The sequence below is a fragment of the Choloepus didactylus genome, chromosome 3 (assembly GCF_015220235.1).
Source record: "Choloepus didactylus isolate mChoDid1 chromosome 3, mChoDid1.pri, whole genome shotgun sequence".
NCBI lineage: Eukaryota > Metazoa > Chordata > Mammalia > Pilosa > Megalonychidae > Choloepus > Choloepus didactylus.
In genome coordinates, this window is record NC_051309.1 from 87,111,059 (window position 1) to 87,138,770 (window position 27,712).

General features: G+C 37.3%; 1 protein-coding gene across 1 annotated transcript; it reads left to right on the forward strand.

The window, feature by feature from the left end:
* Nucleotides 1-2,291: 2,291 nt before the first annotated feature.
* LOC119528699 (14-3-3 protein zeta/delta-like) lies at nt 2,292-3,035 on the forward strand. Its single transcript, XM_037828988.1, has one exon. It carries the CDS (start codon nt 2,298-2,300, stop codon nt 3,033-3,035), a length of 738 nt encoding a protein of 245 aa, XP_037684916.1. The 5' UTR covers nt 2,292-2,297.
* The last annotated feature ends 24,677 nt before the right edge of the window (nt 3,036-27,712 follow it).

Here is a 27,712-nt window from a genome sequence, read left to right on the forward strand (position 1 = left end):
AATCAAAGATGCCCAATGAACTCCAAATAGAATAAATCCAAATAAACCCACTCTGATACATATTGCCAAATGCTGAAGAGGAAGAGAGAGTTCTGAAAGCAGCAAGAGAGAAGCAATTCATCACATACAAGGGAAAAAACATAAGACTAAGTACTGATTACTGAGCAGGCAACATGGAGGCAAGAAGGCAGTGGTATGACATAATTAAGATTCTGAAAGAGAAAAATTACCAGCCAAGAATTCTTTATGCAGCAAAGCTCTCCTTCAAAATTGAGAGAGCTTAAAATTTTTACAGACAAACAAGTGCTGAGAAAATTTGTTAACAAGAGACCTGCCCTACCAGAAATACTAAAGGGAACTCTACCAGCTGATAAAAAGGAGAGAGAGGCCTGGAGAAGGGCACAGAAGTGAAGAGTATTAGTAAGGGTAACTTAAAGGAAATAAGGAGAGAGTGGAAAAAAATAGATCTGACAACTAAAAACCAAAGGATAAGATGACTGATTCAAGAACTGCCTTTACAGGAATAGCATTGAATGTGAAGGGATTAAACTCCCCAATTAAAAAACATAGATTGGAAGAATGGATTTAAAAATATGAACCATCAAACTCCCCAATTAAAAAACATAGATTGGAAGAATGGATTTAAAAATATGAACCATCAATATGCTGCTTACAAGAGACTCATCTTAGACCCAGGGACAGAAAGAAATTGAAAGTGAAAGGATAGGGAAAAAGAATTCCACACAAGCTACAGCCAAAAGAAAGCAAGGATGGCAATACTAATTTCAGATAAAATATACTTTAAATGCAAGGATGTCGTAAGAGACAAAGAAGGATATTGAATACTAATAAAAGGGAAAATTCACTAAGAAATAACAATCATAAATGTTTATGCACCCAAACAAGGTGCCCCAACATTGGCAAAACTGAAAGAAGCAATAGGTATTGCTACAATAACCATGGGAGACTTCAAAACACTAATCTCTCCTATAGATAGAAAAACCAGACAGAAAACCAATAAGAAAATTGAGACCCTAAACAATGTGATAAATGAATTAGATTTAACAGACATATATAGAACATTACATCCCACATTACCAGGATACACATTCTTCTCTAGTGCTCATGGAATTTCTCCAGGATGGATCAAACACCTCAAGACATTTAAAAAGATTGAAATTATTAAAAGTACATTCTCTGACCACAAAGGAATGCAACAAGAAGTCAATAACCATCAAAGATCAAAGTAGAACATTCACAAATATTGGGAGGTTAAACAACACACTCCTAAACAATCAGTGGGAAAAAAAAGAAATTACAAGATAAATTACTAAATATCTAGAGACAAATGAAAATAAGAACACAACATATCAAAATTTATGGGATGCAGCAAAGGCGGTGTTGAGGGGAAAGTTTATAGATCTAAATGTATACATTAAAAAGGAAGAAGGAGCTAAAATCAAAGAACTAACAGAACAACTGAACAAGCTAGAGAATGATCAGCAAACTAATCCTAAAGCCAGTAGAAGAAAAGAAACAAGGATTAAAGCAGAAATAAATGATGTAGAGAACAAAGAAACAATAGAGAGAATAAATAAAACCAAAAGTTCATTCTTTCAGAAGATCAACAAGATTACAAACCCTTAGCTAGGCTGACAAAGTCAAAAAGAGAGAAGATCCAAATAAAGAAAATAATAAATGAAAGGGGGGACATTACTGCAGATCCCAAAGAAAGTTAAAAAATCATAACAGGATACTATGAATCTGTATGCCAGCGAACTAGACAATTTATAGGAAATGGATAATTTCCTAGAAACATGTAAACAATCTAGACTAACCAGAGAAGACCTCAACAAACCAATCACAAGTAAAGAGATCCAATCAGTCATCAAAAAGCTTCTTACAAATAAAAGCCAAGGGTCAGGTGGTTTCACAGAGGAATTTTACCAAAATTTCAAAAAGAACTGACACCATTCCTACTCAAACTCTTTCAAAAACTGAGGAAAGTAGCCTGTGAACAGCTAGATCCACGGACAGAGTCTCAGCCTCGCTGCGGCCGCCGCCCAGAGACTGCCGAGCCCGGTCTGTCCACCGCCTCCTACTCCAGATACAGACATTCTTTTCCCTAAAGGATGAAAGATGCTTACTTTTGGATCAGTAGTGATGTTGGAAACTGGAGTTGAGATCCTGGCCAAGCAAGATAAGGGCTGGTTGTTCAGGCAGCCTCTTGACCAAATGTGCTTTGACCTTATGTGAAATTAGGAGCTTCTGAACAAAGATGAGAAGAACATCCAGTCATGGATAAAAATGAGCTGGTGCAGAAGGCCAAACTGGCCGAGCAGGCTGAGCGATATGATGACATGGCAGCCTACATGAAGTCTGTAACTGAGCAAGGAGCTGAATTATCCAATGAGGAGAGAAATCTTCTCTCAGTTGCTTATAAAAATGTTGTAGGAGCTCGTAGGTCATCTTGGAGGGTCGTCTCAAGTATTGAGCAAAAGACAGAAGGTGCTGAGAAAAATCAGCAGATGGCTCGAGAATACAGAGAGAAAATTGAGACCGAGTTCAGAGATATCTGCAACGATGTACTGTCTCTTTTGGAAAAGTTCTTGATCCCCAATGCCTCACAAGCAGAGAGCAAAGTCTTCTATTTGAAAATGAAAGGAGACTACTATCGCTACTTGGCTGAGGTTGCTGCTGGTGATGACAAGAAAGGGATTGTGGATCAGTCACAACAAGCATACCAAGAAGCATTTGAAATCAGCAAAAAGGAAATGCAACCTACGCATCCTATCAGATTGGGTCTAGCCCTTAACTTTTCTGTGTTCTATTATGAGATTCTGAACTCCCCAGAGAAAGCCTGCTCTCTTGCAAAGACAGCTTTTGATGAAGCCATTGCTGAACTTGATACATTAAGTGAAGAGTCATACAAAGACAGCATGCTAATAATGCAATTACTGAGAGACAACTTGACATTGTGGACATCGGATACCCAAGGAGATGAAGCTGAAGCAGGAGATGGAGGGGAAAATTAACTGGCCTTCCAACTTTTGTCTGCCTCATTCTAAAATCTACACAGTAGACCACCTGTCATCCATGCTGTCCCACAAATAGTTTTTTGTTTACGATTATGACAGGTTTATGTTACTTCTATTTGAATTTCTGTATTTCCCATGTGGTTTTTATGTTTAATATTAGGGGAGTAGAGCCAGTTAACATTAGAGAGTTATCTGTTTTCATCTTGAGGTGGCCAATATGGGGAAGTGGAATTTTTATACAAGTTATAAATGTTTGGCATAGTACTTTTGGTACATTATGGCTTCACAAGGGCCAGTGTTAAAACTGCTTCCATGTCTAAGCAAAGAAAACTGCCTACATATTGGTTTGTCCTAGTGGGGGATAAAAGGGATAATTGGTTTCAGTCACAAGTGTAGTTATTGTGGGTACTTTAAGGTTTAGAGCACTTTCAAGGCTGTGGTAGAAAAGATACCCCACAGATATTACATGTTGAACCATGTGTATCTGTGGAATACACAGTCTCAATGTGCATACCTTTGACTACAGCTGCAGAAATGTTCCTTTAGACAAAGTTGTGACCCAATTTACTCTGAAGAAGGGCAGAAACGGTTCACATTCCATTATTTGTAAAGTTACCTGCTGTTTGCTTTCATTATTTTTGCTACACTCATTTTATTTGTATTTAATTGTTTTAGGCAACCTAAGAACAAATGTACAAGTAACGATGCAGTAAAAATGAGTTGCTTGATATCCATTACTGTGTGTATATCAAGCACAGCAGTAAAACAAAAAACCCATGTATTTAACTTTTTTTTAGGTTTTTTGCTTTTGTGATTTTTTTTTTTTTTGATACTTGCCTAACATGCATGTGCTGTAAAAATAGTTAACAGGGAAATAACTTGATGATGGCTAGCTTTGTTTAATGTCTTATGAAATTTTCTTGAACAATCCAAGCATAATTGTTAAGAACACGTGTATTAAGTTGATGTAAGCGGAATAAAAGTTTTATGAATGGAAAAAAAAAAAAAAAAAAACTGAGGAAAATGGAACACTACCTAACTCATTTTATGACTCTAACCCCCACTCTAATATCAAAAACAGATAAAGATACTACAAGAAAGGAAAACTACAGGCCAATCTCCCTAATGAATATTGATAAAGAAATTATCAACAAATACTTGCAAATGGAAGCCAAAGTCAAATTAAAAACATTATACACCATGACCAAGTGGGGTAGATCTAGGCATGCAAGAGTGGTTCAACATAAGAAAGTCAATCAACGTAATATAATACATTAACAAACCAAAAGGGAAAAGTTAAATGATCAACTCAATAGATGCTGAAAAAACATTTGCCAAAATTCAGCATCCATTTTTGATTAAAAAAAAAAATAAACACTTCAAAAGTAGGAATTGAACAAAACTTCCTCCGTATGATTAAGGGCATATATGAAATACCCACAGACAGCATTATATTCAATGTTGAGTGACTGAAAGTCTTCCTTGTAAGATCAGGACTGAGTCCAGAATGCACACTGTCAGTACTACTATTCAACATTGTGCTAGAAGTCCTAGCCAGAGCAATCCAAAAAGACAAAGAAATAAAAGGCATCCACATTGGAAAGGAAGAAGTAAAACTGTCATTATTTGCAGATGATATGATCTTATATTTGGAAAATCCTGAGAAATCAATAACAGCTACTTGAGCTAATAAATTCAGCAAAGTGGTGGGATACAAGATTAATGCACATAATTTAGTAATGTTCCTAGAATGCGCATAAGTTAGTAAGGTACACTAGAAATAACCTAACCGAAGAGAAACTCAAGAAAAGGATTCCATTCATAATAGCAACTACAAAAAATCAAGCACCTAGGAATAAACTTAACCAAAGATGTAAAAGACCTCTACACAGAAAATTATATAACTTTACTGAAAGAAATAAAAGGGGACCTAAAGAGATGGAAAGATATTCCATGTTCATGGATAGGAAGGCTAAACACCATTCACACATCAGTCCTACCTAAATTGATCTACCGGTTCAATGCAATTCCAATCAAAATTCCAACAACCTACTTTGCAGACTTGGAAAAGCTAGTTATCAAATTTATTTGGAAGGGAAAGATGCCTCAAATTTCTAAAGATGTTCTAAAAAAGAAAAACAAAGCAGGAGAAGTTACACTTCCTGGCTTTGAAGCTTACTATAAAGCCACAGTAGTCAAAACAGCATGGTACTGGCACAAAGATACATGTATTGATCAATGGAATCAAATTGAGAAATTTGAGACACACCCCCAGATCTATAGTTAACTGATCTTTGACAAGGCCCCCAAAACCACTGAACTGGAACATAATAGTCTATTCAACAAATGGGGCTGGGAGAACTGGGTATCCATATCCAAAAGAATGAAAGGGGACCCCTACCTCACACCCTACACAAAAATTAACTCAAAGTGGATTAAAGACCTCAATATAAGAGACAGGACCATAAAACTCCTAGAAGATAATGTAGGGAAACATCTTCAAGAACATGTATTAGGAGGTCACTTCTTAGACCTTACATCCAAAGCACAAGCAACAAAAGAAAAAATAGATAAATGGGAATTCCTCAAAATTAAAAGCCTCTGTATCTCAAAGGAATTTGTCAAAAAGGTGAAGAGGCAGCCAACTCAATGGGAAAAAATATTTGGAAACCATGTATCTGACAAAAGACTGAAATCTTGCATATATATATATAAAGAAATTCTGCAACTCAATGAGAATAGTACAAGCAGCCCAATTATAAAATGGGCAAAATATGTGAAAAGACATTTATCTGCAGAGGAAATACAAATGGCTAAAAAACACATAAACAAAAGTTCATCTTCACTAGCTATTAGAAAGATGCCAATTAAGACCACAATGAGGTATCACCTCACACCAATTAGATTGGCTGCCATTAAACAAACAGGAAACTACAAATGCTGGAGAGAATGTAGAGAAATTGGAACTTTTATTCATTGCTGGTGGGACTGTAGAATGGTACAGCCACTGTGGTAGACAGTTTGGAGTTTCTTCAGAAAACTATATATTGAGTTACCCTACGATCCAGCAACTTTACTTCTTGCTATATACCCGGAAGATTTGACACAAACAGATATTTGCATACTGATGTTCATAGCAGCCTTGTTCACGATTGCCAAGAGATGGAAACAATCCAAATTCCTTCAACAGATGAGCTGATAAACAAATTGTGGTGGTATATACATACAATGGAATACTATGCAGGAATAAGAAGGAATGAGGTCATGAAACGTATGACAACATGGATGAAACTTGAAGACATAATGCTGAGTGAAATAAGCCAAACACAAAAGGAGAGACATTGTATGTTACCACTAATGTGAACTCCATGAAAAATGTACAGTAAATGAAGTGTCTTATAATGTAGAATATAGGGGACCTAGAGACAGACAGAATCTAGTGAAGGGGGAAAGACAATCTAATATGTACAGATATGATAATGAGGGTGAACTGAATGGTACAGGAACGGTCAGATGTGACTGTGGTTCATTAATGGGATTATAAGTATCAGTGACACACTGAAAATGAACATGTTTGTAAATGGTTGTTTAAAGGCATGTAACCCACAGAGTAGCACCACAAACCTAAATAAGTGTTAGCATGATATACTTATAATGTATAACACTGGTGCAGACAGTTAACAACAAAGTGTTATAGGGAAAAACCACCCATTACATATTATAGACTATATATTTAATAGGTATATCTTACCAACACTACACTAATACTAGGGATGAATAATTGACAGCTGATAAGAGCTCTGAAATATTTTATGTTATGACAGTTGTCTAAAGTTGAGAGTGAAGATGATTGAACAACTAAGTGAAGATAATGTCAGAAGCTTACCATTTATTTGGAATAGAAAATATATTAAGTGAAATTAGGAACCCACTACTTAATAAATCAGGTCCTCAACTTCAGACTTGCTCCTGTGAAACTCAGTGCTGTAAATGGGAGGCTGAGCCTTCCTTTAATTATGCATAAGAGGCACCCCCAGGGAACTTCTTTTGTTGCTCAGATGTGACCTTTCTCTCTCTCAGCCCAATTCAGCAAATAAATTCATTAACCTCCTCCCCACGAGATACATGACTCCCAGGGGATTGAAATTGCCTACTTGACCAAAAGAGGGAAAAAGAAAGGTAACAAGCTGAGGTTACAGTGGCTGAGAGATCCCAAATAGAGTTGAGAGGCTATCCTGGAGGTTTCTCTTATGCAAGCTCCAGCTAGACATCCCAAAAGGCTACAGTATGCCATGCCCTTACCAAAAGTAGTCCCCAAATACCTAGGTTCCTACCTGAGATTCTATAAAAGATTCACTCACCAAGTTTTCTCTCTCAGAAACTTAAATCCACCAGAGTGTTCCTATGCCAGACAAGTCCTAAAACACAGAGGCAATAGCCTCTTTAAGAATGACAATCAGATACAGTCCCCTTCCCCATACTGTTGACACCCCCTTGCAATATGAACAAGTTAGGGTGGTCACTGCCTAGACACCCCTAAAGATGGAGAAAAAGATTAAGTGAGAGGAAAGTGTAGCAACAAACAAGATAAGGTTCAACAAAGGTCTATGAATACTGAAATGTTATATAAATATATACATATTTTTAGATGCTGGGGAGTTGGATAGCCAAAAGGAGGTAAATGACATGGTGGAACTGTAACCTATAACATTCTTTGAAATGTGCTCTATAGCTACCCATTGAATTGTGCTTTGAAAGTCTTCACCTTTCTATATATACCCTATATTTCATAATAAGGAAAGACTCAAAACTGTGGAAATGTAACCTATAACAATTTTTTAAATTACCTGTGTAACTGCTTGTTGAGCTGTACATCAAAAATTAACACCTTTCTGTATTTATGTTACTATGTTTTACAATAATGGAAGTAGCTGAAGTTGTGGAACTGTGACTCATGACATTCCTTGAAATTTGCTCTCTGCTTGTTAAATCGTACTTTGAAAGTTGTCACTATTATATGAATGGTTAAAGTTCACAATAAAAAATGCATTAAAAAAAAGCAGCTGACTATTGGGAAACATACAACTCAGTAGTGGAAGCAGAAGTGAAGAAGGACGTGAACTAGAAAATGGCCCACGGGCAGTAAGTGGTCAACATGCTGCAGACATTAGTCAGTGGTTTCTCAGAGAAACAAAGCCAAAAGGCTAAGTGGAGACCATTAAGAGAGCTCTGACTTCCTTACAGCAGGCCACTTTAGTTTGCCCTGTAGGATCATTTTGAGAGCTTGAGCACCCTGTTCTCTGTCATCAGCAATTCCTCCTGCTCTTGGGAGGCACAACTGAGAAACTGGAAAGCAATAAGCATAAGTGAACAAATAGGAGAAACTTTTTGTTCAGTGTGTGCATGTGTGCAAGGATTGTGTGTGTTTCTGGCAGCTGGAAGAGTTAAATTTTAGGAAAATCAGATGTGAAAGGAAATAAAACCCTGAAGTCACATTGTTAAAAATATCCTAAAATCTGGGAAAATGGCCCAAATCCTGGGAAGATTTGGATTTCATATTAGACAAGTGGGGTCAGCCATAGAACTTTCTAGTAAAAAAGAATTTGATTGGGATTAGTTGAAAGAGAAAAGCTGAAAATAAATGAGGAAAGTAAGAAATCAGAATCTGCACATCTTTCTCTCAAAATTATCCTTGAACTTCATTCTTAAATAGTGTTTGCTTAATATTACTTAGGTTTAAGTGGTTTAATTAAAAGATTTTTTTTCAACTTAAAAGTTTAGTTAAATCTTTGATTAAGAGCTTAAGCTTTGTTGTTTGAATTCTGCAACCGTGGTGGCATCATTGGTACTTTTAGCCTTTCAAATCTCTAAATTTAATTTTGATGAGTAAATAAACCAAAACCTACATATAAGAGTAAAGAGCAACCCTAAACATAATAATGATATATATGCAAAAACATAGAGAAAGAAAGTTTCTCCACTCAATTTTCCTTCGACACTGAACTGAATATGCTTATTTTTCCTTTACTGTACCTACTATTTTCTTTGATGATCAGTTATTGAGTTATATTTTCAGAAAGTGTTTAGAATATATGAAGAAGTGTTTTGAAAGGCAAATTATTTTCTAATGAAATCAGCACTATCTCTTGCAGCAGATTTCTGGATATTGCAGATGTTCCTCATAAAATATCTGTCCACAGACCAAGAAGGAAATCTAATCATGTAATAGGTAGAAAAGCTACATATATCTTGATTTGTATAAAGAGGCCATATTAGAAAGTTTACATATAGAGTTTAAGACTTCTATGTTGACCAAAGGGCTATTTTACTAATGATATATAAACAAAAGTAAAGTAGTTTAAACTAAATAGTTAAATCTTATTTGACACAACTCATTTAACCTCTACTAGTTTTGAAGGAAAATGTACAATGCAGTCATGGTTAATTACATCTCTTGAAAAACATCAAAAAATCCAATGTAAAATACAATATTTGATGGATATGCTTTCTTGTTATTTTTTTACCAAAAAGAAACAGGACAAGAAACATTGCTTGTAAGAAGCTATTATTGAAATTTCAGTATCAATATTTATCCTTTATCAAAACTTTAAAAAATTCTCCCTTTATGGTTTTCTACCTTTGTCTTCCTTTACTTTCTCTTTTCATCACAATTCAAACTTCATGAAAGCAGACACTTGTCTTCTGAAATGGTTCTTTCTTCTATGATTTACCTCACACTGAAAATTAATACAGTTTGGATAGCCAATCAGGTCAGGTTTTTCTCCTCCTTCAAAAAGATCCATCCCTACATCAAAGCACAAGCAATGAAAGAAAAAACAGATAAACTGGACATCATCAAAATTAAAAAACAACCAACTTTTGTGTTTCAAAGGACACCATCAAGAGAGTGAAAAGACAACCCACAGAACAAGAGAAAATTTTTGCAAATCATGTATCTGATAAGGGGCTTTTAACTAAAAATATATGTAAGGAACTCTTACAAATCAGTAGTAAAAAGAAAACAACCCAGTTTTAAAATGGGCAAACAATATGGGTAGTTCTCCAAAGAAGATAGACAAATAACCAATAAGCATATGAAAATGCAAATCAAAATAATGATACCTTTCACACCCATTAGGATGGCTATTGTCAAAAAGACAGATAATAAGTGTTGGAAAGAACGGAAATATTAGAACTTAGTATGCTGTTAGTGGGAATGTAAAATGGTGCAGCCAACGTGAAAAAGTCTGGCAGTTCCTCAAATGGTTAAGCATAGAGTTATCATATGATCCAGTAATTCTCTTTTTATGTATACACCCAAGATAAATGAAAACATGTGTTCACACACAAAAAAACTTGTACATTAATACATTATTCATAATAGCCAAAGAGTGGAATTAACTCAAATGTCCATCAGTTGAAAGATGGATAAGTAAAATATGTTATATCCATACAATGGAATATTATTTGGCCATAAAAATGGAAAAAAATACTGATACGTGCTACAACATGGATGAACCTTAAAAACATGATACATGAAAGAAACCACTCACAAAAGACTATATATTGTATGATTCCATTTATGTGAAATATTCAGAAAAGGCAAATTCATAAAGTCAGAAAGTAGTTTAGTGGTTTCCTAGGGCCAAGAGGCCTGACGGACATAGCAGCTAAGGGTTCAGGATTTCTCTTTGGGGTTATGAAAATGTTCTAAATTGATTGTGGTGATGGTTGCTCAACTCTTTGAATGTACTAAAAGACATTGAATTGTACACTTTAAATGGGTGAATAGGACAGTATGTGAATTATATTTCAATAAACCTGTTAAAACTTTATGATCCATCAGGATCTGCTAACACAAGATATTGTTAAGGACACAAGTTGTTGCAGACTCTATCTCACATCTCCATTTATTTGCATACTCACCTGTCCCTGACAGTAGAGGAATTCTGAATTCAGCATTAAAAACTCTAGGCTTTGTGTTGCTTCTTCCACCAACTAGTTGAATGACCTTGAGAAATTCACTTAACCTTTCTGAGTCTCAAACACAGAACATGATAATAACTATCTCACAGACATCTTGTGAGACCCAAAGGAGATGACGTGTCAAAAGGTTTTATGAGATGTAAATTACTATACAAAGGTAAGCAGTTACTATTATCAGTTGTACAGACCCAAGACCTTGATTTTTAACTCTCCACAAGAAGTCAGACCCAAAGAGACTTGACTTGTTCCACCCAGCTACTTCATACCCTGGAGCCAGAATATTAATCTAGAGTGAGAAATCACACTGCCAAACAGATGGGATACTCATGTCAGTCTGTCCAATCATTTCCTTCCCAAGAGAGAAATCTATTAGAAAACTCAATTACCATCAGAAGTTTGCATAGAGAACGCAGAATCAGAGCAAGGAAGAAGGATGAGCCCAGGAACATTATCATGAAGATATGGCCATCTAATAAGTCACCTTCTTTCTCTACATTCACAGATCTGTCAAGCAGACTAAACATCTTTCCCTCTTTAGTGCAGGAGACTGCTCATAAGCATCCCTTTCACCTCTATTTTTCCAGACTCCTAGGTAATCATTGTCCAATTCTGGGCATTTAGAAGTACCTCAACGGCATCACCCTTCTTCATCTCACACATTTTTATTACAAACCAATTCCCAATTTCACACTGCTTTTGTATTTATGTATTTTTCTGGCAGGCTGCGTTCCTGGTATTGATTTGATACAATTGAGGTTTCCTAAAGAGAGCTAACTTCATCCACACTGTGTGGCTTATTTTCTGATCGTTGTCTTGTCTTCTTCCAGACAATTTATTTCCATCTTAAAAGTAAAGTTCTCTACAAATGTGAACAATTATGATCACCATAATCTCTACAGATTGGTACCTTGATGACTGATTATCATGATGTGATTAGAGCCTACGGGTAAAATACAATCCTCAGCCTCTGGCTCTGCTCCTCTCCCATTCTCCCAGCACACACAAACTTTTTTTTTTTTTAAATCAGCCTTGCTTTTAATGAATTTCAATAGTATACAAATGAAGGAATATCCAAGTCACTAGACCATGAATTTTATTTTTAAAATTCAGTTTTATTGGAAAATATTCACATACCATACAATCATCCATGGTGTACAATCAACTGTTCACAGTACCATCTTATAGTGGAGCATTCATCACCCCAATCTATTTTTAAACATTTTCCTTACTCCAGAAAGAATCAGAATCAGAATAAAAAATAAAAATAAAAAAAGAACACCCAGATCATCCCCCCCATCCCACCCTATTTTTCATTTGGGTTTTGTCCCCATTTTTCTACTCACCCATCCATACACTGGATAAAGCGAGTACTATCCACAGGGTTTTCACAATCACACTGTCACCCTTGTAAGCTACATTGTTATATAATCATCTTCAAGAGTCAAGTTTACTGGGTTGGAGTTTGGTAGTTTCAGGTATTTACTTCTAGCTATTCCAATAGAATATCCTTTTTTTAATGTATCATTGAGAGCTTTCTACTATTCTAGACTGAAAAAATCAACAGATTTATCTTGTCTTTATAGAAATGTAGCTATCATTACAGTTGACATATGACATAACACTAGAAAGAAATTTGGATTTTTCAGTCCAGTTGCTTAACCTCTCTGAGACTCACTTTCCTCTCTTATTACAAATATCTTCTTTCCAGGCTTCCTAAAACAGTGAAAAATAACACAAGATGCCAAGCACAGTGACTGGCATGTCATAGGTATAACATAAATGATAACTATTATTATTATTGAGGCCTTTGCATTCTTTAAACAGGCCTTGAGAATTATGAGTTTAAAATCAGGTTTAGTCATGGCTTGCTGTATGAACTTCTGAAAGTCTGGGTCTTTCTGTTCATTATTTGAAAACTGGGAAATGACATATTTCATGCCTAAAAGTAATAAAAGGGTGGTTAAATAAGTTTTCCTCAGCACACTGAAATTTTTTTCTTATACATTCAAAAAATGGCTCTGTTTATTATAGAAGCTAAGTAAGGTTTATAAGGCAGACTCTTAAGAAACGACCTTCTATGTAGAGAAACACAAACAGCGTCTGTATGAATTTTCTCATCTGATCTCACCTACTATTTTAGGAGAGAGAGGAAGAAGTAGCTCACAGTATATTACAGGCTTCTGACTTCAAAGCCTCTTCATTTTTAAACTGCTGTTTGATTTGGAAAGAATCATGGTCAGATGCTTAGGCTTCTAAAAAATCAAACAGCATTTAAAAGGCCTGTTAACAGCATTCCTGAGGTTTTATATTCTGATTCTTTTCCAGACAGGAAAGAATGATGTGTGAAAGGAATACTACGTAATGAAAAATTTTAGTAAGTCAAATTCTTTACTTTCTAAAAGTGTCATAAGAGTTTATGACACTAGTGTAACTCTTCTACTGAAAAAAAAAAAAAAAAAAAAATCCAGATATGGAAAACAGAAAAATCTAATACGAAAGGCCTGGTAAGGAAAACCAAGATTAAGACAGTCCTAAGAAAGGTGCTAAAGGAAACTAAGCACTAATCTCTTAGTTAGAAAATTCACATACACAAAGCTAAGGTAGTTTTTCAGACTTCTTAAGATGATGCTCTCTGAGTTCTTCATTCTTGGGCTGGCCTTTCAGGTCTCTTGAGCCTGTTCTATCTGGGATTGCCATAGCACCTCTCAGTCACTCAAAGCAGAGCTGACTCTCTATTTTCCATTGGCTCTTCTAAACCTCCCCCTATCATGTCACTTCATTGAAATTTGATTGTTTCTTGGTTCATTCCGCCTTAAAGTATGGCAATTAGTGTTTTAGTTTGCAATTCATGTTTTAGTTTCCTTGGCTGCTCAAGCAAATACCAATGCAACGGATACACTTAAACAATGGTAATTTATTCACTTATGGATTGAGGCTGGGAAAAAGTCCAAATCAAGGTGTCATCATGGCGATGCTTTCTTCCCAACAACTGTGGCATTTTGGAGCTGGCTGCTGGCGATCCTTAGTCCTTAGCTTGTCACAGGGCAATTCATAAGGTGGTGTCTCCCGTTCTCTCCCTTCTCTTCTGGGTTCCTTCGATGTTCAGCTTCTTGTTTCCTGTGGCTTTTTCTCTTTGTGTCTGAATTTCATTCTACTTATGAAGGACTCCAGGAATAGGATTAAGACCCATCCTGATTGATATAGGCCACACTTTAACTGAGGTAACCTCATCAAAAATTCCTACTTACATTAGGTTTACACCCACAAGGATGGAGTAGGTTTAAGGACATGTTTTTCTGGGGTACATACTGCTCCAAACCACCACAATTGGTCACCACATAAAGTGAACTGATATGCTTCTAGAAGTTATGTAGAAAAGTTAAATCCATATCAGCATAGAAAAAGGTCAGTTGTTTATTGCCCTAAAGATTTCACATGATAACATTACCTTGATGCATTTGCTAGTGTTCAGAGACTGGTCCTCAGTCTTCTGACTTAGAAATCAGATTGTGTAAATCCAGCCTTCAAAACTCAATCTCTTAGTGAGAAAATTCACATACACAAAGCTCAAGAAATAATGTGTAAATAAAGACACTAATACATTGGTGCACAATGAGGACTAAAAGTTAGCATACACACCAGAATATTTAAGACTCCAGACTCTAGTTTCTAAGTGGTTCTTTTGGTAAAGTCAAATTAAAGTCAGAAAACTGCTTGCTAAATAAGTATTCAGAACACAAGAGGTTATTTGGGTAATTTAAATGTTTAATATCATAAGGCTAAGAAAGCCTGAAACTTCCAGACCACTGCAAAAATAGCCTGAAACCAAAGAGACCATGATAAAGGGAGGCTATTGACAGGACTTCCTCTCCCTAAAGTGCCTGATGGACACTCTCAGGTTACTCTGCTTTTCCACACTTCTATTGCTGATAACACCAGATATGATGGAAACCTCCAGTCTAACTCAGGCTTGGGAGCCATCGCACCTCTTTAGTAGAGATATTATAATGTAGGCATTCAGAGCAGAGACTCCAGAGCTGATGTCTCTGTTTGAATCTCAGCTGTGACACTTCTTGCCTATGTGACCTTGAGGACTTGATTGAAAATTCTATAAACATCAGTGTCCCCTATTGCAATATTAGGATAATCCCACTTAATTGGTAAGGCTGTTGTAAAAATTATGCCTGCAATGCACTTAGAACATTAGCCTTTGTGAATACTAAACAAATCTTGCCTATTATTTAGTGGAAATTTGCAAATCTCTGCTTTGACTCATTATCTAATTTTATCGTTTAACTCCTAAGGGTGCAATGTCATTTCTTTCATTTCTACTTCCCTACAGCTAAGGTTTATCTCATATGTGTTCCTGGAACCTACCACATATCACATTGTTGGGAGAGACAAGGAATATAACTCCTTCTGACTTCTGCCTCATGAGATAACAAGATTTAACAGGGGACTTCTGGAGATAATAGTACCACTTCTCTAGGACATCAGTGGATAGTTCAGGCCACAAAGAGAGAGTAGTGTTGCGTTAAATTTGTGATAGTATTTAAAGGAGGCAGCAGGAAAAGAAAACTTCACAGTGGAGGGAGCTACTATTGCAGATGATGGAAACCCAAATGGCCTACTGGTAGAACCACCCTACCATTTTAAGCCCTACCTTTGGGCAATCAATAAAGATATCACTTACAATCTCATATCACAACTCCTCCCCACTTTTACCCACAATGAACTCAGCGGCTCAGCTCTGCAGTTTATGGGTAAAAGGCAGATACAAGCTATTTATGCTTTTATTGGTTTGCCAAAACCCATAGTTAACCCCTTTCGTTTACATTATAGATTTTTATCACAAAATATGTCTATCCAAAGCATGTAAGGCATAAATATACAACTAAACAAGTTATTATAGATTCAATACTCTAAAACTAACACCCAGATTAAAAATAAAATACAAACATTCCTAGCACTCTGGAATCACTCACCATTCCCATTGTCAATTACGCACCCTTCCTTCCCACATAAGGAACCCACAAATTCAGTTTTATTAATAATTATATCCTTGCTTTTCTTTATATTTTTACTCCCTAAAACTGTAGTTTGATTTAGTCTGTTTTTGAACTTTATATAAATGTGATCAGAGAGGCGGGGCAAGATGGCAACTGGTGAGCTGTATGTTTTAGTTACTCCTCCAGGAAAGTAGGTAGAAAGCCAGGAACTGCGTGGACTGGACACCACAGAGCAATCTGACTTTGGGCATACTTCATACAACACTCATGAAAACGTGGAACTGCTGAGATCAGCGAAATCTGTAAGTTTTTGCGGCCAGGGGACCCGCGCCCCTCCCTGCCAGGCTCAGTCCCGGGGGAGGAGGGGCTGTCAGCTCCGGGAAGGAGAAGGGAGAACTGCAGTGGCAGCCCTTATCGGAAACTCATTCTACTGATTCAAACTCCAACCATAGATAGACTGAGACCAGACACCAGAGAATCTGAGAGCAGCCAGCCCAGCAGAGAGGAGACAGGCATAGAAAAAAAACAACACGAAAAACTCCAAAATAAAAGCGGAGGATTTTTGGAGTTCTGGTGAACATAGAAAGGGGAAGGGCCCTGAGGTGCATATGCAAATCCTGAAGAAAAGCTGATCTCTCTGCCCTGTGGACCTTTCCTTAATGGCCCTGGTTGCTTTGTCTCTTAGCATTTCAATAACCCATTAGATCTCTGAGGAGGGCCCGTTTTTTTTTTTTTAATCCTTTTTTCTTTTTCTAAAACAATTACTCTAAAGAAGCCCAATACAGAAAGCTTCAAAGACTTGCTATTTCGGCAGGTCAAGTCAAGAGCAGAACTAGGAGAGCTCTGAGACAAAACGCAATAATCCAGTGGCTGAGAAAACTCACTAAACACCACAACTTCCCAAGAAAAGGGGGGTGTCCGCTCACAGCCATCATCCTGGTGGACAGGAAACACTCCTGCCCATCGCCAGCCCCATAGCCCAGAACTGCCCCAGACAACCCAGTGTGACGGAAGTGCTTCAAATAACAGGCACACACCACAAAACTGGGCGTGGACATTAGCATTCCCTGCAACCTCAGCTGATTGTCCCAGAGTTGGGAAGGTAGAGCAGTGTGAATTAACAAAGCCCCATTCAGCCATCATTTCAGCAGACTGGGAGCCTCCCTACACAGCCCAGCAGCCCAGAACTGCCCTGGGGGGACGGCACTCACCTGTGACATAGCACAGTCATCCCTCAACAGAGGACCCGGGGTGCACGGCCTGGAAGAGGGGCCCACTTGCAAGTCTCAGGAGCCATACGCCAATACCAAGGACTTGTGGGTCAGTGGCAGAGACAAACTGTGGCAGGACTGAACTGAAGGATTAGACTATTGCAGCAGCTTTAAAACTCTAGGATCACCAGGGAGATTTGATTGTTAGAGCCATCCCCCTCCCTGACTGCCCAGAAACACGCCCCATATACAGGGCAGGCAACACCAACTATACACGCAAGCTTGGTACACCAATTGGACCCCACAAGACTCACTCCCCCACTCACCAAAAAGGCTAAGCAGGGGAGAACTGGCTTGTGGAGAACAGGTGGCTCGTGGGCGCCACCTGCTGGTTAGTTAGAGAAAGTGTACTCCACGAAGCTGTAGATCTGATAAACTAGAGATAAGGACTTCAATTGGTCTACAAATCCTGAAAGAACCCTATCAAGTTCAGCAAATGCCACGAGGCCAAAAACAACAGAAAATTATAAAGCATATGAAAAAACCAGACGATATGGATAACCCAAGCCCAAGCACCCAAATCAAAAGACCAGAAGAGACACAGCACCTAGAGCACCTACTCAAAGAACTAAAGATGAACAATGAGACCATACTACGGGAGATAAAGGAAATCAAGAAGACCCTAGAAGAGCATAAAGAAGACATCGCAAGACTAAATAAAAAAATGGATGATCTTATGGAAATTAAAGAAACTGTTGACCAAATTAAAAAGATTCTGGACACTCATAGGACAAGACTACAGGAAGTTGAACAACGAATCAGTGACCTCGAAGATGACAGAATGGAAAATGAAAGCATAAAAGAAAGAATGGGGAAAAAAATTGAAAAAATCAAAATGGACCTCAGGGATATGATAGATAATATGAAACGTCCAAATATAAGACTCATTGGTGTCCCAGAAGGGGAAGAAAAGGGTAAAGGTCTAGGAAGAGTATTCAAAGAAATTGTTGGGGAAAACTTCCCAAATCTTCTAAACAACATAAATACACAAATCATAAATGCTCAGCGAACTCCAAATAGAATAAATCCAAATAAACCCACTCCGAGACATATACTGATCACACTGTCAAACACAGAAGAGAAGGAGCAAGTTCTGAAAGCAGCAAGAGAAAAGCAATTCACCACATACAAAGGAAACAGCATAAGACTAAGTAGTGACTACTCAGCAGCCACCATGGAGGCAAGAAGGCAGTGGCACGATACATTTAAAATTCTGAGTGAGAAAAATTTCCAGCCAAGAATACTTTATCCAGCAAAGCTCTCCTTCAAATTTGAGGGAGAGCTTAAATTTTTCACAGACAAACAAATGCTGAGAGAATTTGCTAACAAGAGACCTGCCCTACTGGAGATACTCAAGAGAGCCCTACAGACAGAGAAACAAAGAAAGGACAGAGAGACTTGGAGAAAGGTTCAGTACTAAAGAGATTCGGTATGGGTACAATAAAGGATATTAATAGACAGAGGGGAAAAATATGACAAACATAAACCAAAGGATAAGATGGCTGATTCAAGAAATGCCTTCACGGTTATAACGTTGAATGTAAATGGATTAAACTCCCCAATTAAAAGATATAGATTCGCAGAATGGAACAAAAAAAATGAACCATCAATATGTTGCATACAAGAGACTCATCTTAGACACAGGGACACAAAGAAACTGAAAGTGAAAGGATGGAAAAAAATATTTCATGCAAGCTACAGCCAAAAGAAAGCAGGTGTAGCAATATTAATCTCAGATAAAATAGACTTCAAACGCAGGGATGTTTTGAGAGACAAAGAAGGCCACTACGTACTAATAAAAGGGGCAATTCAGCAAGAAGAAATAACAATCGTAAATGTCTATGCACCCAACCAAGGTGCCACAAAATACATGAGAGAAACACTGGCAAAACTAAAGGAAGCAATTGATGTTTCCACAATAATTGTGGGAGACTTCAACACATCACTCTCTCCTATAGATAGATCAACCAGACAGAAGACCAATAAGGAAACTGAAAACCTAAACAATCTGATAAATGAATTAGATTTAACAGACATATACAGGACATTACATCCCAAATCACCAGGATACACATACTTTTCTAGTGCTCATGGAACTTTCTCCAGAATAGATCATATGCTGGGACATAAAACAAGCCTCAATAAATTTAAAAAGATTGAAATTATTCAAAGCACATTCTCTGACCACAATGGAATACAATTAGAAGTCAATAACCATCAGAGACTTAGAAAATTCACAAATACCTGGAGGTTAAACAACACACTCCTAAACAATCAGTGGGTTAAAGAAGAAATAGCAAGAGAAATTGCTAAATATATAGAGACGAATGAAAATGAGAACACAACATACCAAAACCTATAGGATGCAGCAAAAGCAGTGCTAAGGGGGAAATTTATAGCACTAAATGCATATATTAAAAAGGAAGAAAGAGCCAAAATCAAAGAACTAATGGATCAACTGAAGAAGCTAGAAAATGAACAGCAAACCAATCCTAAACCAAATACAAGAAAAGAAATAACAAGGATTAAAGCAGAAATAGATGACATAGAGAACAAAAAAACAATAGAGAGGATAAATATCACCAAAAGTTGGTTCTTCGAGAAGATCAACAAGGTTGACAAGCCCCTAGCTAGACTGACAAAATCAAAAAGAGAGAAGACCCATATAAACAAAATAATGAATGAAAAAGGTGACATAACTGCAGATCCTGAAGAAATTAAAAAAATTATAAGAGGATACTATGAACAACTGTATGGCAACAAACTGGATAATGTAGAGGAAATGGACAATTTCCTGGAAACATATGAACAACCTAGACTGACCAGAGAAGAAATAGAAGACCTCAACCAACCCATCACAAGCAAAGAGATCCAATCAGTCATCAAAAATCTTCCCACAAATAAATGCCCAGGGCCAGATGGCTTCACAGGGGAATTCTACCAAACTTTGCAGAAAGAACTGACACCAGTCTTACTCAAACTCTTTCAAAACATTGAAGAAAATGGAACACTACCTAACTCATTTTATGAAGCTAACATCAATCTAATACCAAAACCAGGCAAAGATGTTACAAAAAAGGAAAACTACCGGCGAATCTCCCTAATGAATATAGATGCAAAAATCCTCAACAAAATACTTGCAAATCGAATCCAAAGACACATTAAAAAAATCATACACCATGACCAAGTGGGGTTCATTCCGGGCATGCAAGGATGGTTCAACATAAGAAAATCAATCAATGTATTACAACACATTAACAAGTCAAAAGGGAAAAATCAATTGATCATCTCAATAGATGCTGAAAAAGCATTTGACAAAATCCAACATCCCTTTTTGATAAAAACACTTCAAAAGGTAGGAATTGAAGGGAACTTCCTCAACATGATAAAGAGCATATATGAAAAACCCACAGCCAGCATAGTACTCAATAGTGAGAGACTGAAAGCCTTCCCTCTAAGATCAGGAACAAGACAAGGATGCCCGCTATCACCACTGTTATTCAACATTGTGCTGGAAGTGCTAGCCAGGGAAATCCGGCAAGACAAAGAAATAAAAGGCATCCAAATTGGAAAAGAAGAAGTAAAACTGTCATTGTTTGCAGATGATATGATCTTATATCTAGAAAACCCTGAGAAATCGACGATACAGCTACTAGAGCTAATAAACAAATTTAGCAAAGTAGCGGGATACAAGGTTAATGCACATAAGTCAGTAATGTTTCTATATGCTAGAAATGAACAAACTCAAGAGACACTCAAGAAAAAGATACCATTTTCAATAGCAACTAAAAAAATCAAGTACCTAGGAATAAACTTAACCAAAGATGTAAAAGACCTATACAAAGAAAACTACATAACTCTACTAAAAGAAATAGAAGGGGACCTTAAAAGATGGAAAAATATTCCATGTTCATGGATAGGAAGACTAAATGTCATTAAGATGTCAATTCTACCCAAACTCATCTACAGATTCAATGCAATCCCAATCAAAATTCCAACAACCTACTTTGCAGACTTGGAAAAGCTAGTTATCAAATTTATTTGGAAAGGGAAGATGCCTCGAATTGCTAAAGACACTCTAAAAAAGAAAAACGAAGTGGGAGGACTTACACTCCCTGACTTTGAAGCTTATTATAAAGCCACAGTTGCCAAAACAGCATGGTACTGGCACAAAGATAGACATATAGATCAATGGAATCGAATTGAGAATTCGGAGACAGACCCTCAGATCTATGGCCGACTGATCTTTGATAAGGCCCCCAAAGTCACTGAACTGAGTCATAATTGTCTTTTCAACAAATGGGGCTGGGAGAGTTGGATATCCATATCCAAAAGAATGAAAGAGGACCCCTACCTCACCCCCTACACAAAAATTAACTCAAAATGGACCAAAGATCTCAATATAAAAGAAAGTACCATAAAACTCCTAGAAGATAATGTAGGAAAACATCTTCAAGACCTTGTATTAGGCGGCCACTTCCTAGACTTTACACCCAAAGCACAAGCAACAAAAGAGAAAATAGATAAATGGGAACTCCTCAAGCTTAGAAGTTTTGCACCTCAAAGGAATTTCTCAAAAAGGTAAAGAAGCAGCCAACTCAATGGGAAAAAATTTTTTGGAAACCATGTATCTGACAAAAGACTGATATCTTGCATATATAAAGAAATCCTACAACTCAATGACAATAGTACAGTCGGCTCAATTATAAAATGGGCAAAAGATATGAAAAGACAGTTCTCTGAAGAGGAAATACAAATGGCCAAGAAACACATGAAAAAATGTTCAGCTTCACTAGCTATTAGAGAGATGCAAATTAAGACCACAATGAGATACCATCTAACACCGGTTAGAATGGCTGCCATTAAACAAACAGGAAACTACAAATGCTGGAGGGGATGTGGAGAAATTGGAACTCTTATTCACTGTTGGTGGGACTGTATAATGGTTCAGCCACTCTGGAAGTCAGTCTGGCAGTTCCTTAGAAAACTAGATATAGAGTTACCATTCGATCCAGCAATTGCACTTCTCGGTATATACCCGGAAGATCGGAAAGCAGTGACACGAACAGATATCTGCACGCCAATGTTCATAGCAGCATTATTCACAATTGCCAAAAGATGGAAACAACCCAAATGTCCTTCAACAGATGAGTGGATAAATAAAATGTGGTATATACACACGATGGAATACTACGCGGCAGTAAGAAGGAACGATCTCGTGAAACATATGACAACATGGATGAACCTTGAGGACATAATGCTAAGCGAAATAAGCCAGGCACAAAAAGAGAAATATTATATGCTACCACTAATGTGAACTTTGAAAAATGTAAAACAAATGGCTTATAATGTAGAATGTAGGGGAACTAGCAATAGAGAGCAATTAAGGAAGGGGGAACAATAATCCAAGAAGAACAGATAAGCTATTTAACGTTCTGGGGATGCCCAGGAATGACTATGGTCTGTTAATTACTGATGGATATAGTAGGAGCAAGTTCACAGAAATGTTGCTATATTAGGTAACTTTCTTTGGGTGAAGTAGGAACATGTTGGAAGTTAAGCAGATATCTTAGGTTAGTTGTCTTTTTCTTACTCCCTTGTTATGGTCTCTTTGAAATGTTCTTTTATTGTATGTTTGTTTTCTTTTTAACTTTTCTTTCATACAGTTGATTTAAAAAAGAAGGGAAAGTTAAAAAAAAAAAAAAAAAAACAAGGAAAAAAAAAAAGATGTAGTGCCCCCTTGAGGAGCCTGTGGAGAATGCAAGGGTATTCGCCTACCCCACCTCCATGGTTGCTAACATGACCACAGACATAGGGGACTGGTGGTTTGATGGGTTGGGCCCTCTACCACAGGTTTTACCCTTGGGAAGATGGTTGCTGCAAAGGAGAGGCTAGGTCTCCCTATGGTTGTGCCTAAGAGCCTCCTCCCAAATGCCTCTTTGTTGCTCAGATGTGGCCCTCTCTCTCTAGCTAAGCCAACTTGAAAGGTGAAATCACTGCCCTCCCCTCTACGTGGGATCAGACACCCGGGGGAGTGAATCTCCCTGGCAACGTGGAATATGACTCCCAGGGAGGAATGTAGACCTGGCATCGTGGGACAGAGAACATCTTCTTGACCAAAAGGGGGATGTGAAAAGAAATGAAATAAGCTTCAGTGGCAGAGAGATTCCAAAAGGAGCCGAGAGGTCACTCTGGTGGGCACTCTTACGCACACTTTAGACAACCCTTTTTAGGTTCTAAAGAATTGGGGTAGCTGGTGGTGGATACCTGAAACTATCAAACTACAACCCAGAACCCATGAATCTCGAAGACAGTTGTATAAAAATGTAGCTTATGAGGGGTGACAAGGGGATTGGGAAAGCCATAAGGACCACACTCCACTTCGTCTAGTTTATGGATGGATGAGTAGAAAAATAGGGGAAGGAAGCAAACAGACAGAGGTACCCAGTGTTCTTTTTTACTTCAATTGCTCTTTTTCACTCTAATTATTATTCTTGTTATTCTTGTGTGTGTGCTAATGAAGGTGTCAGGGATTGATTTGGGTGATGAATGTACAACTATGTAATGGTACTGTGAACAATCGAAAGTACGATTTGTTTTGTATGACTGCGTGGTATATGAATATATCTCAATAAAATGAAGATTTAAAAAAAAAAAAAAAAAAAAAAAAAGACATAATGCTGAGCAAAATAAGCCAGGCACAAAAAGAGAGATATTGTATGTTACCACTAATGTGAATTCTGTGAAAAATGTACAATGTTTTATACTGTAGAATGTAGGGGACCTAGAGATACCAATTAGTGGAGGGGGAATGATAATCTAATAAGAACAGATAAACTATGGAGGGTAATCTCAAAGTTATGGGAATGCTCAGGAATGATTATGGTTTGTAAACTTTCTTGGATATAGTAAGATCATGTTGGAAGCAATAGAGTTATTTTAGGTTTTTTTTTTCTCTTATTCCTTTGTTTTCTTAGGGGTTGTTAATTTTCTTGGGGTATGGTAGGAACATGTTGGAAGCAATGTAGTTATTTTAGATTATTTGTTTTTCTTACTCCTCTGTTTGGACATGGTTTATTAATTTTCTTGGGGTATGGTAGGAACATATTGGAAGCAAAGTAGTTATTTTAGGTTATTTGTTTTCCTTAATCCATTGCTTTGTTTGAAATGTTGTGGGTTTTTTTTGGTTGTTGTTTGCCTGTTTGTTTTTAATTTTTTGATAAACAAAGTTAAAAAATTGAAAAAAAATCAGTAGAAAAATGGGAGTAAAAACTAAATGACAAATAGGGTGGGATGGGGGGATGGTTTGGGTATTCTCTTTTCACTTTTATTTTTTATTCTTATTCTGATTCTTTCTGATGTAAGGAAAATGTTCACAAATAGATTGTGGTGATGAACGCATAACTATATGATCATACTGTGAACAGTTGATTGCATACCATGGATGACTGTATGGTTTATGAATATATTTCAATAAAACTGAATTTAAAAAAAAATAAATAAATAAATAAAAAATAAAAAAAAAATGTGATCACAATTATTTTGTGTCTGACTTCTTTGATTTAATTTTATGTCTTAAATTTTCACCCATGGTGTTTGATATAGCCATATTTTTTCATTTCTATTATTATATGACACCCCATTCTATGAATATAACACAATTTATTTATCCATTCCACTTTTGATAAAAATTATTTTGCTTCTAGTTTTGGTTACTACCAATAATGCTTCTTTGAACATACTTGCATATACCTTTGGGTAAATCTGTACAAAAGAATCAAATAGAAATTCTAAAATTTTAAAATATGGTATCTGAAAGCATGAACCTATTAGATAGGTTTAACAGAAGGTAGGATACATTAGAAGTCAACATTCATCAGCTAAAAGGCAGATCAGTAGAAAGGACCCAAACTGAAGCTGAGAGAGAAAAAGATTGGGGAAATGGCAAAGCAAAACAGAAAGGTTCCATTGTTGAACCATATGAATGACCTGATGTAGTCCTAGCATGTCTGAGTAGTATTCTCTTAGCCCCTGATTGGTTCAGATTGGTGCAGTAAGAACTAATCGTGGACCTTGGTTTTGAGCCACCAGAATGAGATGCTTTCATTATTACTGAACTGGAACCTGGGACTCAGATGTTAGCCTGAAACTTCTGGGCTGGCATCTAATCAGAGCCAAGAGAGGAGAATCACTGAGTCCTGATAACATCATTTAAGATCCAGAAGAGAGCTATAACCATCCTAACCCCGGACTATTCCATTATGTAAGAAAATAGTTCCCTTCTTGCTTTAGGTCAGATAGAGTTGGGGTTTTTGTTTTGTTTTGTTTTATTTTATTTTGCTTTGTTTTTGTCACCTTCAATGAAAAGAGTCCTAAATATAGATACTCCTTCACCCTTATTCATTCCTCAAATGCCCTCATCCCTGCCTTCCAAAAGGAAATGTAGAAACCACATTATGGAGAATTTTAGACCAGCTCTCTGATTGACCACTGAATGTGTATATGATCTACATCCTGGACTTTCCCCGATGAAGCTAGAGCCTTGATCTAAGAGGCTGGCACCACGTAGGACATCGGATTTAACTCTTCTCCCTCACTGGGTCCCAGTTGACCTATATTCGTCTAGCAAGCCTTTGCATTCCTCTGTCTCCTGTTCATTTTTTGAACCCCTAAGTTTAATATATTGTTTTAATTAACATTTTGGGAGTTAAACTCTTCAAGGGCAGTGATTATGCCTGAGTGGGAGTGTTCATGAAGAAATGCTTATGAATTTCAATTGCTTCTGTTTTTGAATCGGAAATGAAACTAACTTCAAAATGGCCATCAGAAAGAGAAGAAAACCTCCTTGCTTAAATCTCCTTGCTTAAATCACTGCAACTTGACTTATCTGAGCTTCTTGACCCCCTCATTGAATTCTCTTTCCATTCCCCTCTCCTTTTCAGATGGAATACTTGGGGCCCTGGGCTCCGGGCTCTGAACTTCAGGCAGGGCACTGTTTATTACATGGCTGATTATTTTACACATGAAGTAATTCAAAATTACTCTCATTTCAAAATATATTTCTTCAAGTTTTAAATTGTTCCTTTCCCTTCTTCTTTACTAGGATAATATATTTGAAAAACTCACAGACATCGTTTTGTTTCCAATGTTTCTTTTTTATTTTTTGGTCTGTTTTCCCCATTTCCACAAACCCCACACACATAAAATTAGCTAACTCAGAAGTTACAAACTGGAAGGCTGAAAGGCTGGCCCACAGGTATGTTTTGTTTGGCCTTTATACTCCTTATCAGGAGATTCTACATAATCAATCCTAATTTCAGGGTTTTCTTGAAACATAAAGCTACCTGACACTCCTGGCACCAATTAGCTGATGCAAAGTAGCAGTTGCCTTTTTTATCTTAAACCTGTTTGTCTTCACTCATATACTCCTGGCAACAATTAGCTGATATGAAGTAGCAACTGCCTTTTTTTATCTTAAAACTAGTCGACTTCACTCATTTACTCTCCCACTAGAAGCTCCAGGGAGGCAGCAAGAGACAGAGTAGAAATAGCTGTAAGTGTGACCAATGAACCTGAGCCCACAGAGTGTCCTGCATCCCAGCAGGTTACTGTGTGTTCTGGTTTGCTAGAGCTGCCATTATGCAAAATACAACAAATGGACTGGCTTTTATAAAGGGGATTTATTAGGTTACAAATTTACAGTTCTAAGGCCATAAAAGTGTCCAAACTAAGGCATCAACAAGAGGATACCTTCACTGAGGTGTCTGGAACACCTCTGTCAGTTGGGAAGGCACGTGGCTGGTGTATGCTCATCCTTTGCTCCTAGGCTGTATTGCTTTTAGCTTCTAATTCTAGTGGCCTTCTCTTTAAACATCTGTGGTTCTCACTTAACTTCTCCGAGGCAAACTCTGGGGTTCATCTCTTAGCTTAGCAACTCCAAATGCCTAGCTTGAATGGCTGCCTCCAAAATGTTTCTGGACATTTTCTCTCTAAGCATCTGTCTCTGTGTGGACTCTTGTGGGTCCTCCTTGCTTCTCTTAGGGGCAAACTCTGGATTACGTATCAGCTTCTCTCCAAAATGCCTCTCTCAGCTTCTCTGAGCTCCTTGTTTCCATGAGATCTCTTAAAGGACTCCAGGGAGCTAATCAAGACCCACCTTGAATGAGTGGGATAAGACCTCCATGGAAATGATCTGATCAAAAGTTATCACCTACAGTTGGGTGGGTCACATCTCCATGGAAATAACCTAATCAAATGGTTCCACCCTTATCAAAAGGCTAATAAGTCTGCTTCCACAAGATTGCATTAAAGAACATGGCTTTTGTGGGGGTCATAATAGATTCAAACCAGCAAACTGTGCAATCCCAAGGAAGAACAGAATTAGCTCAGAATGCTGGACTTAAAGGGA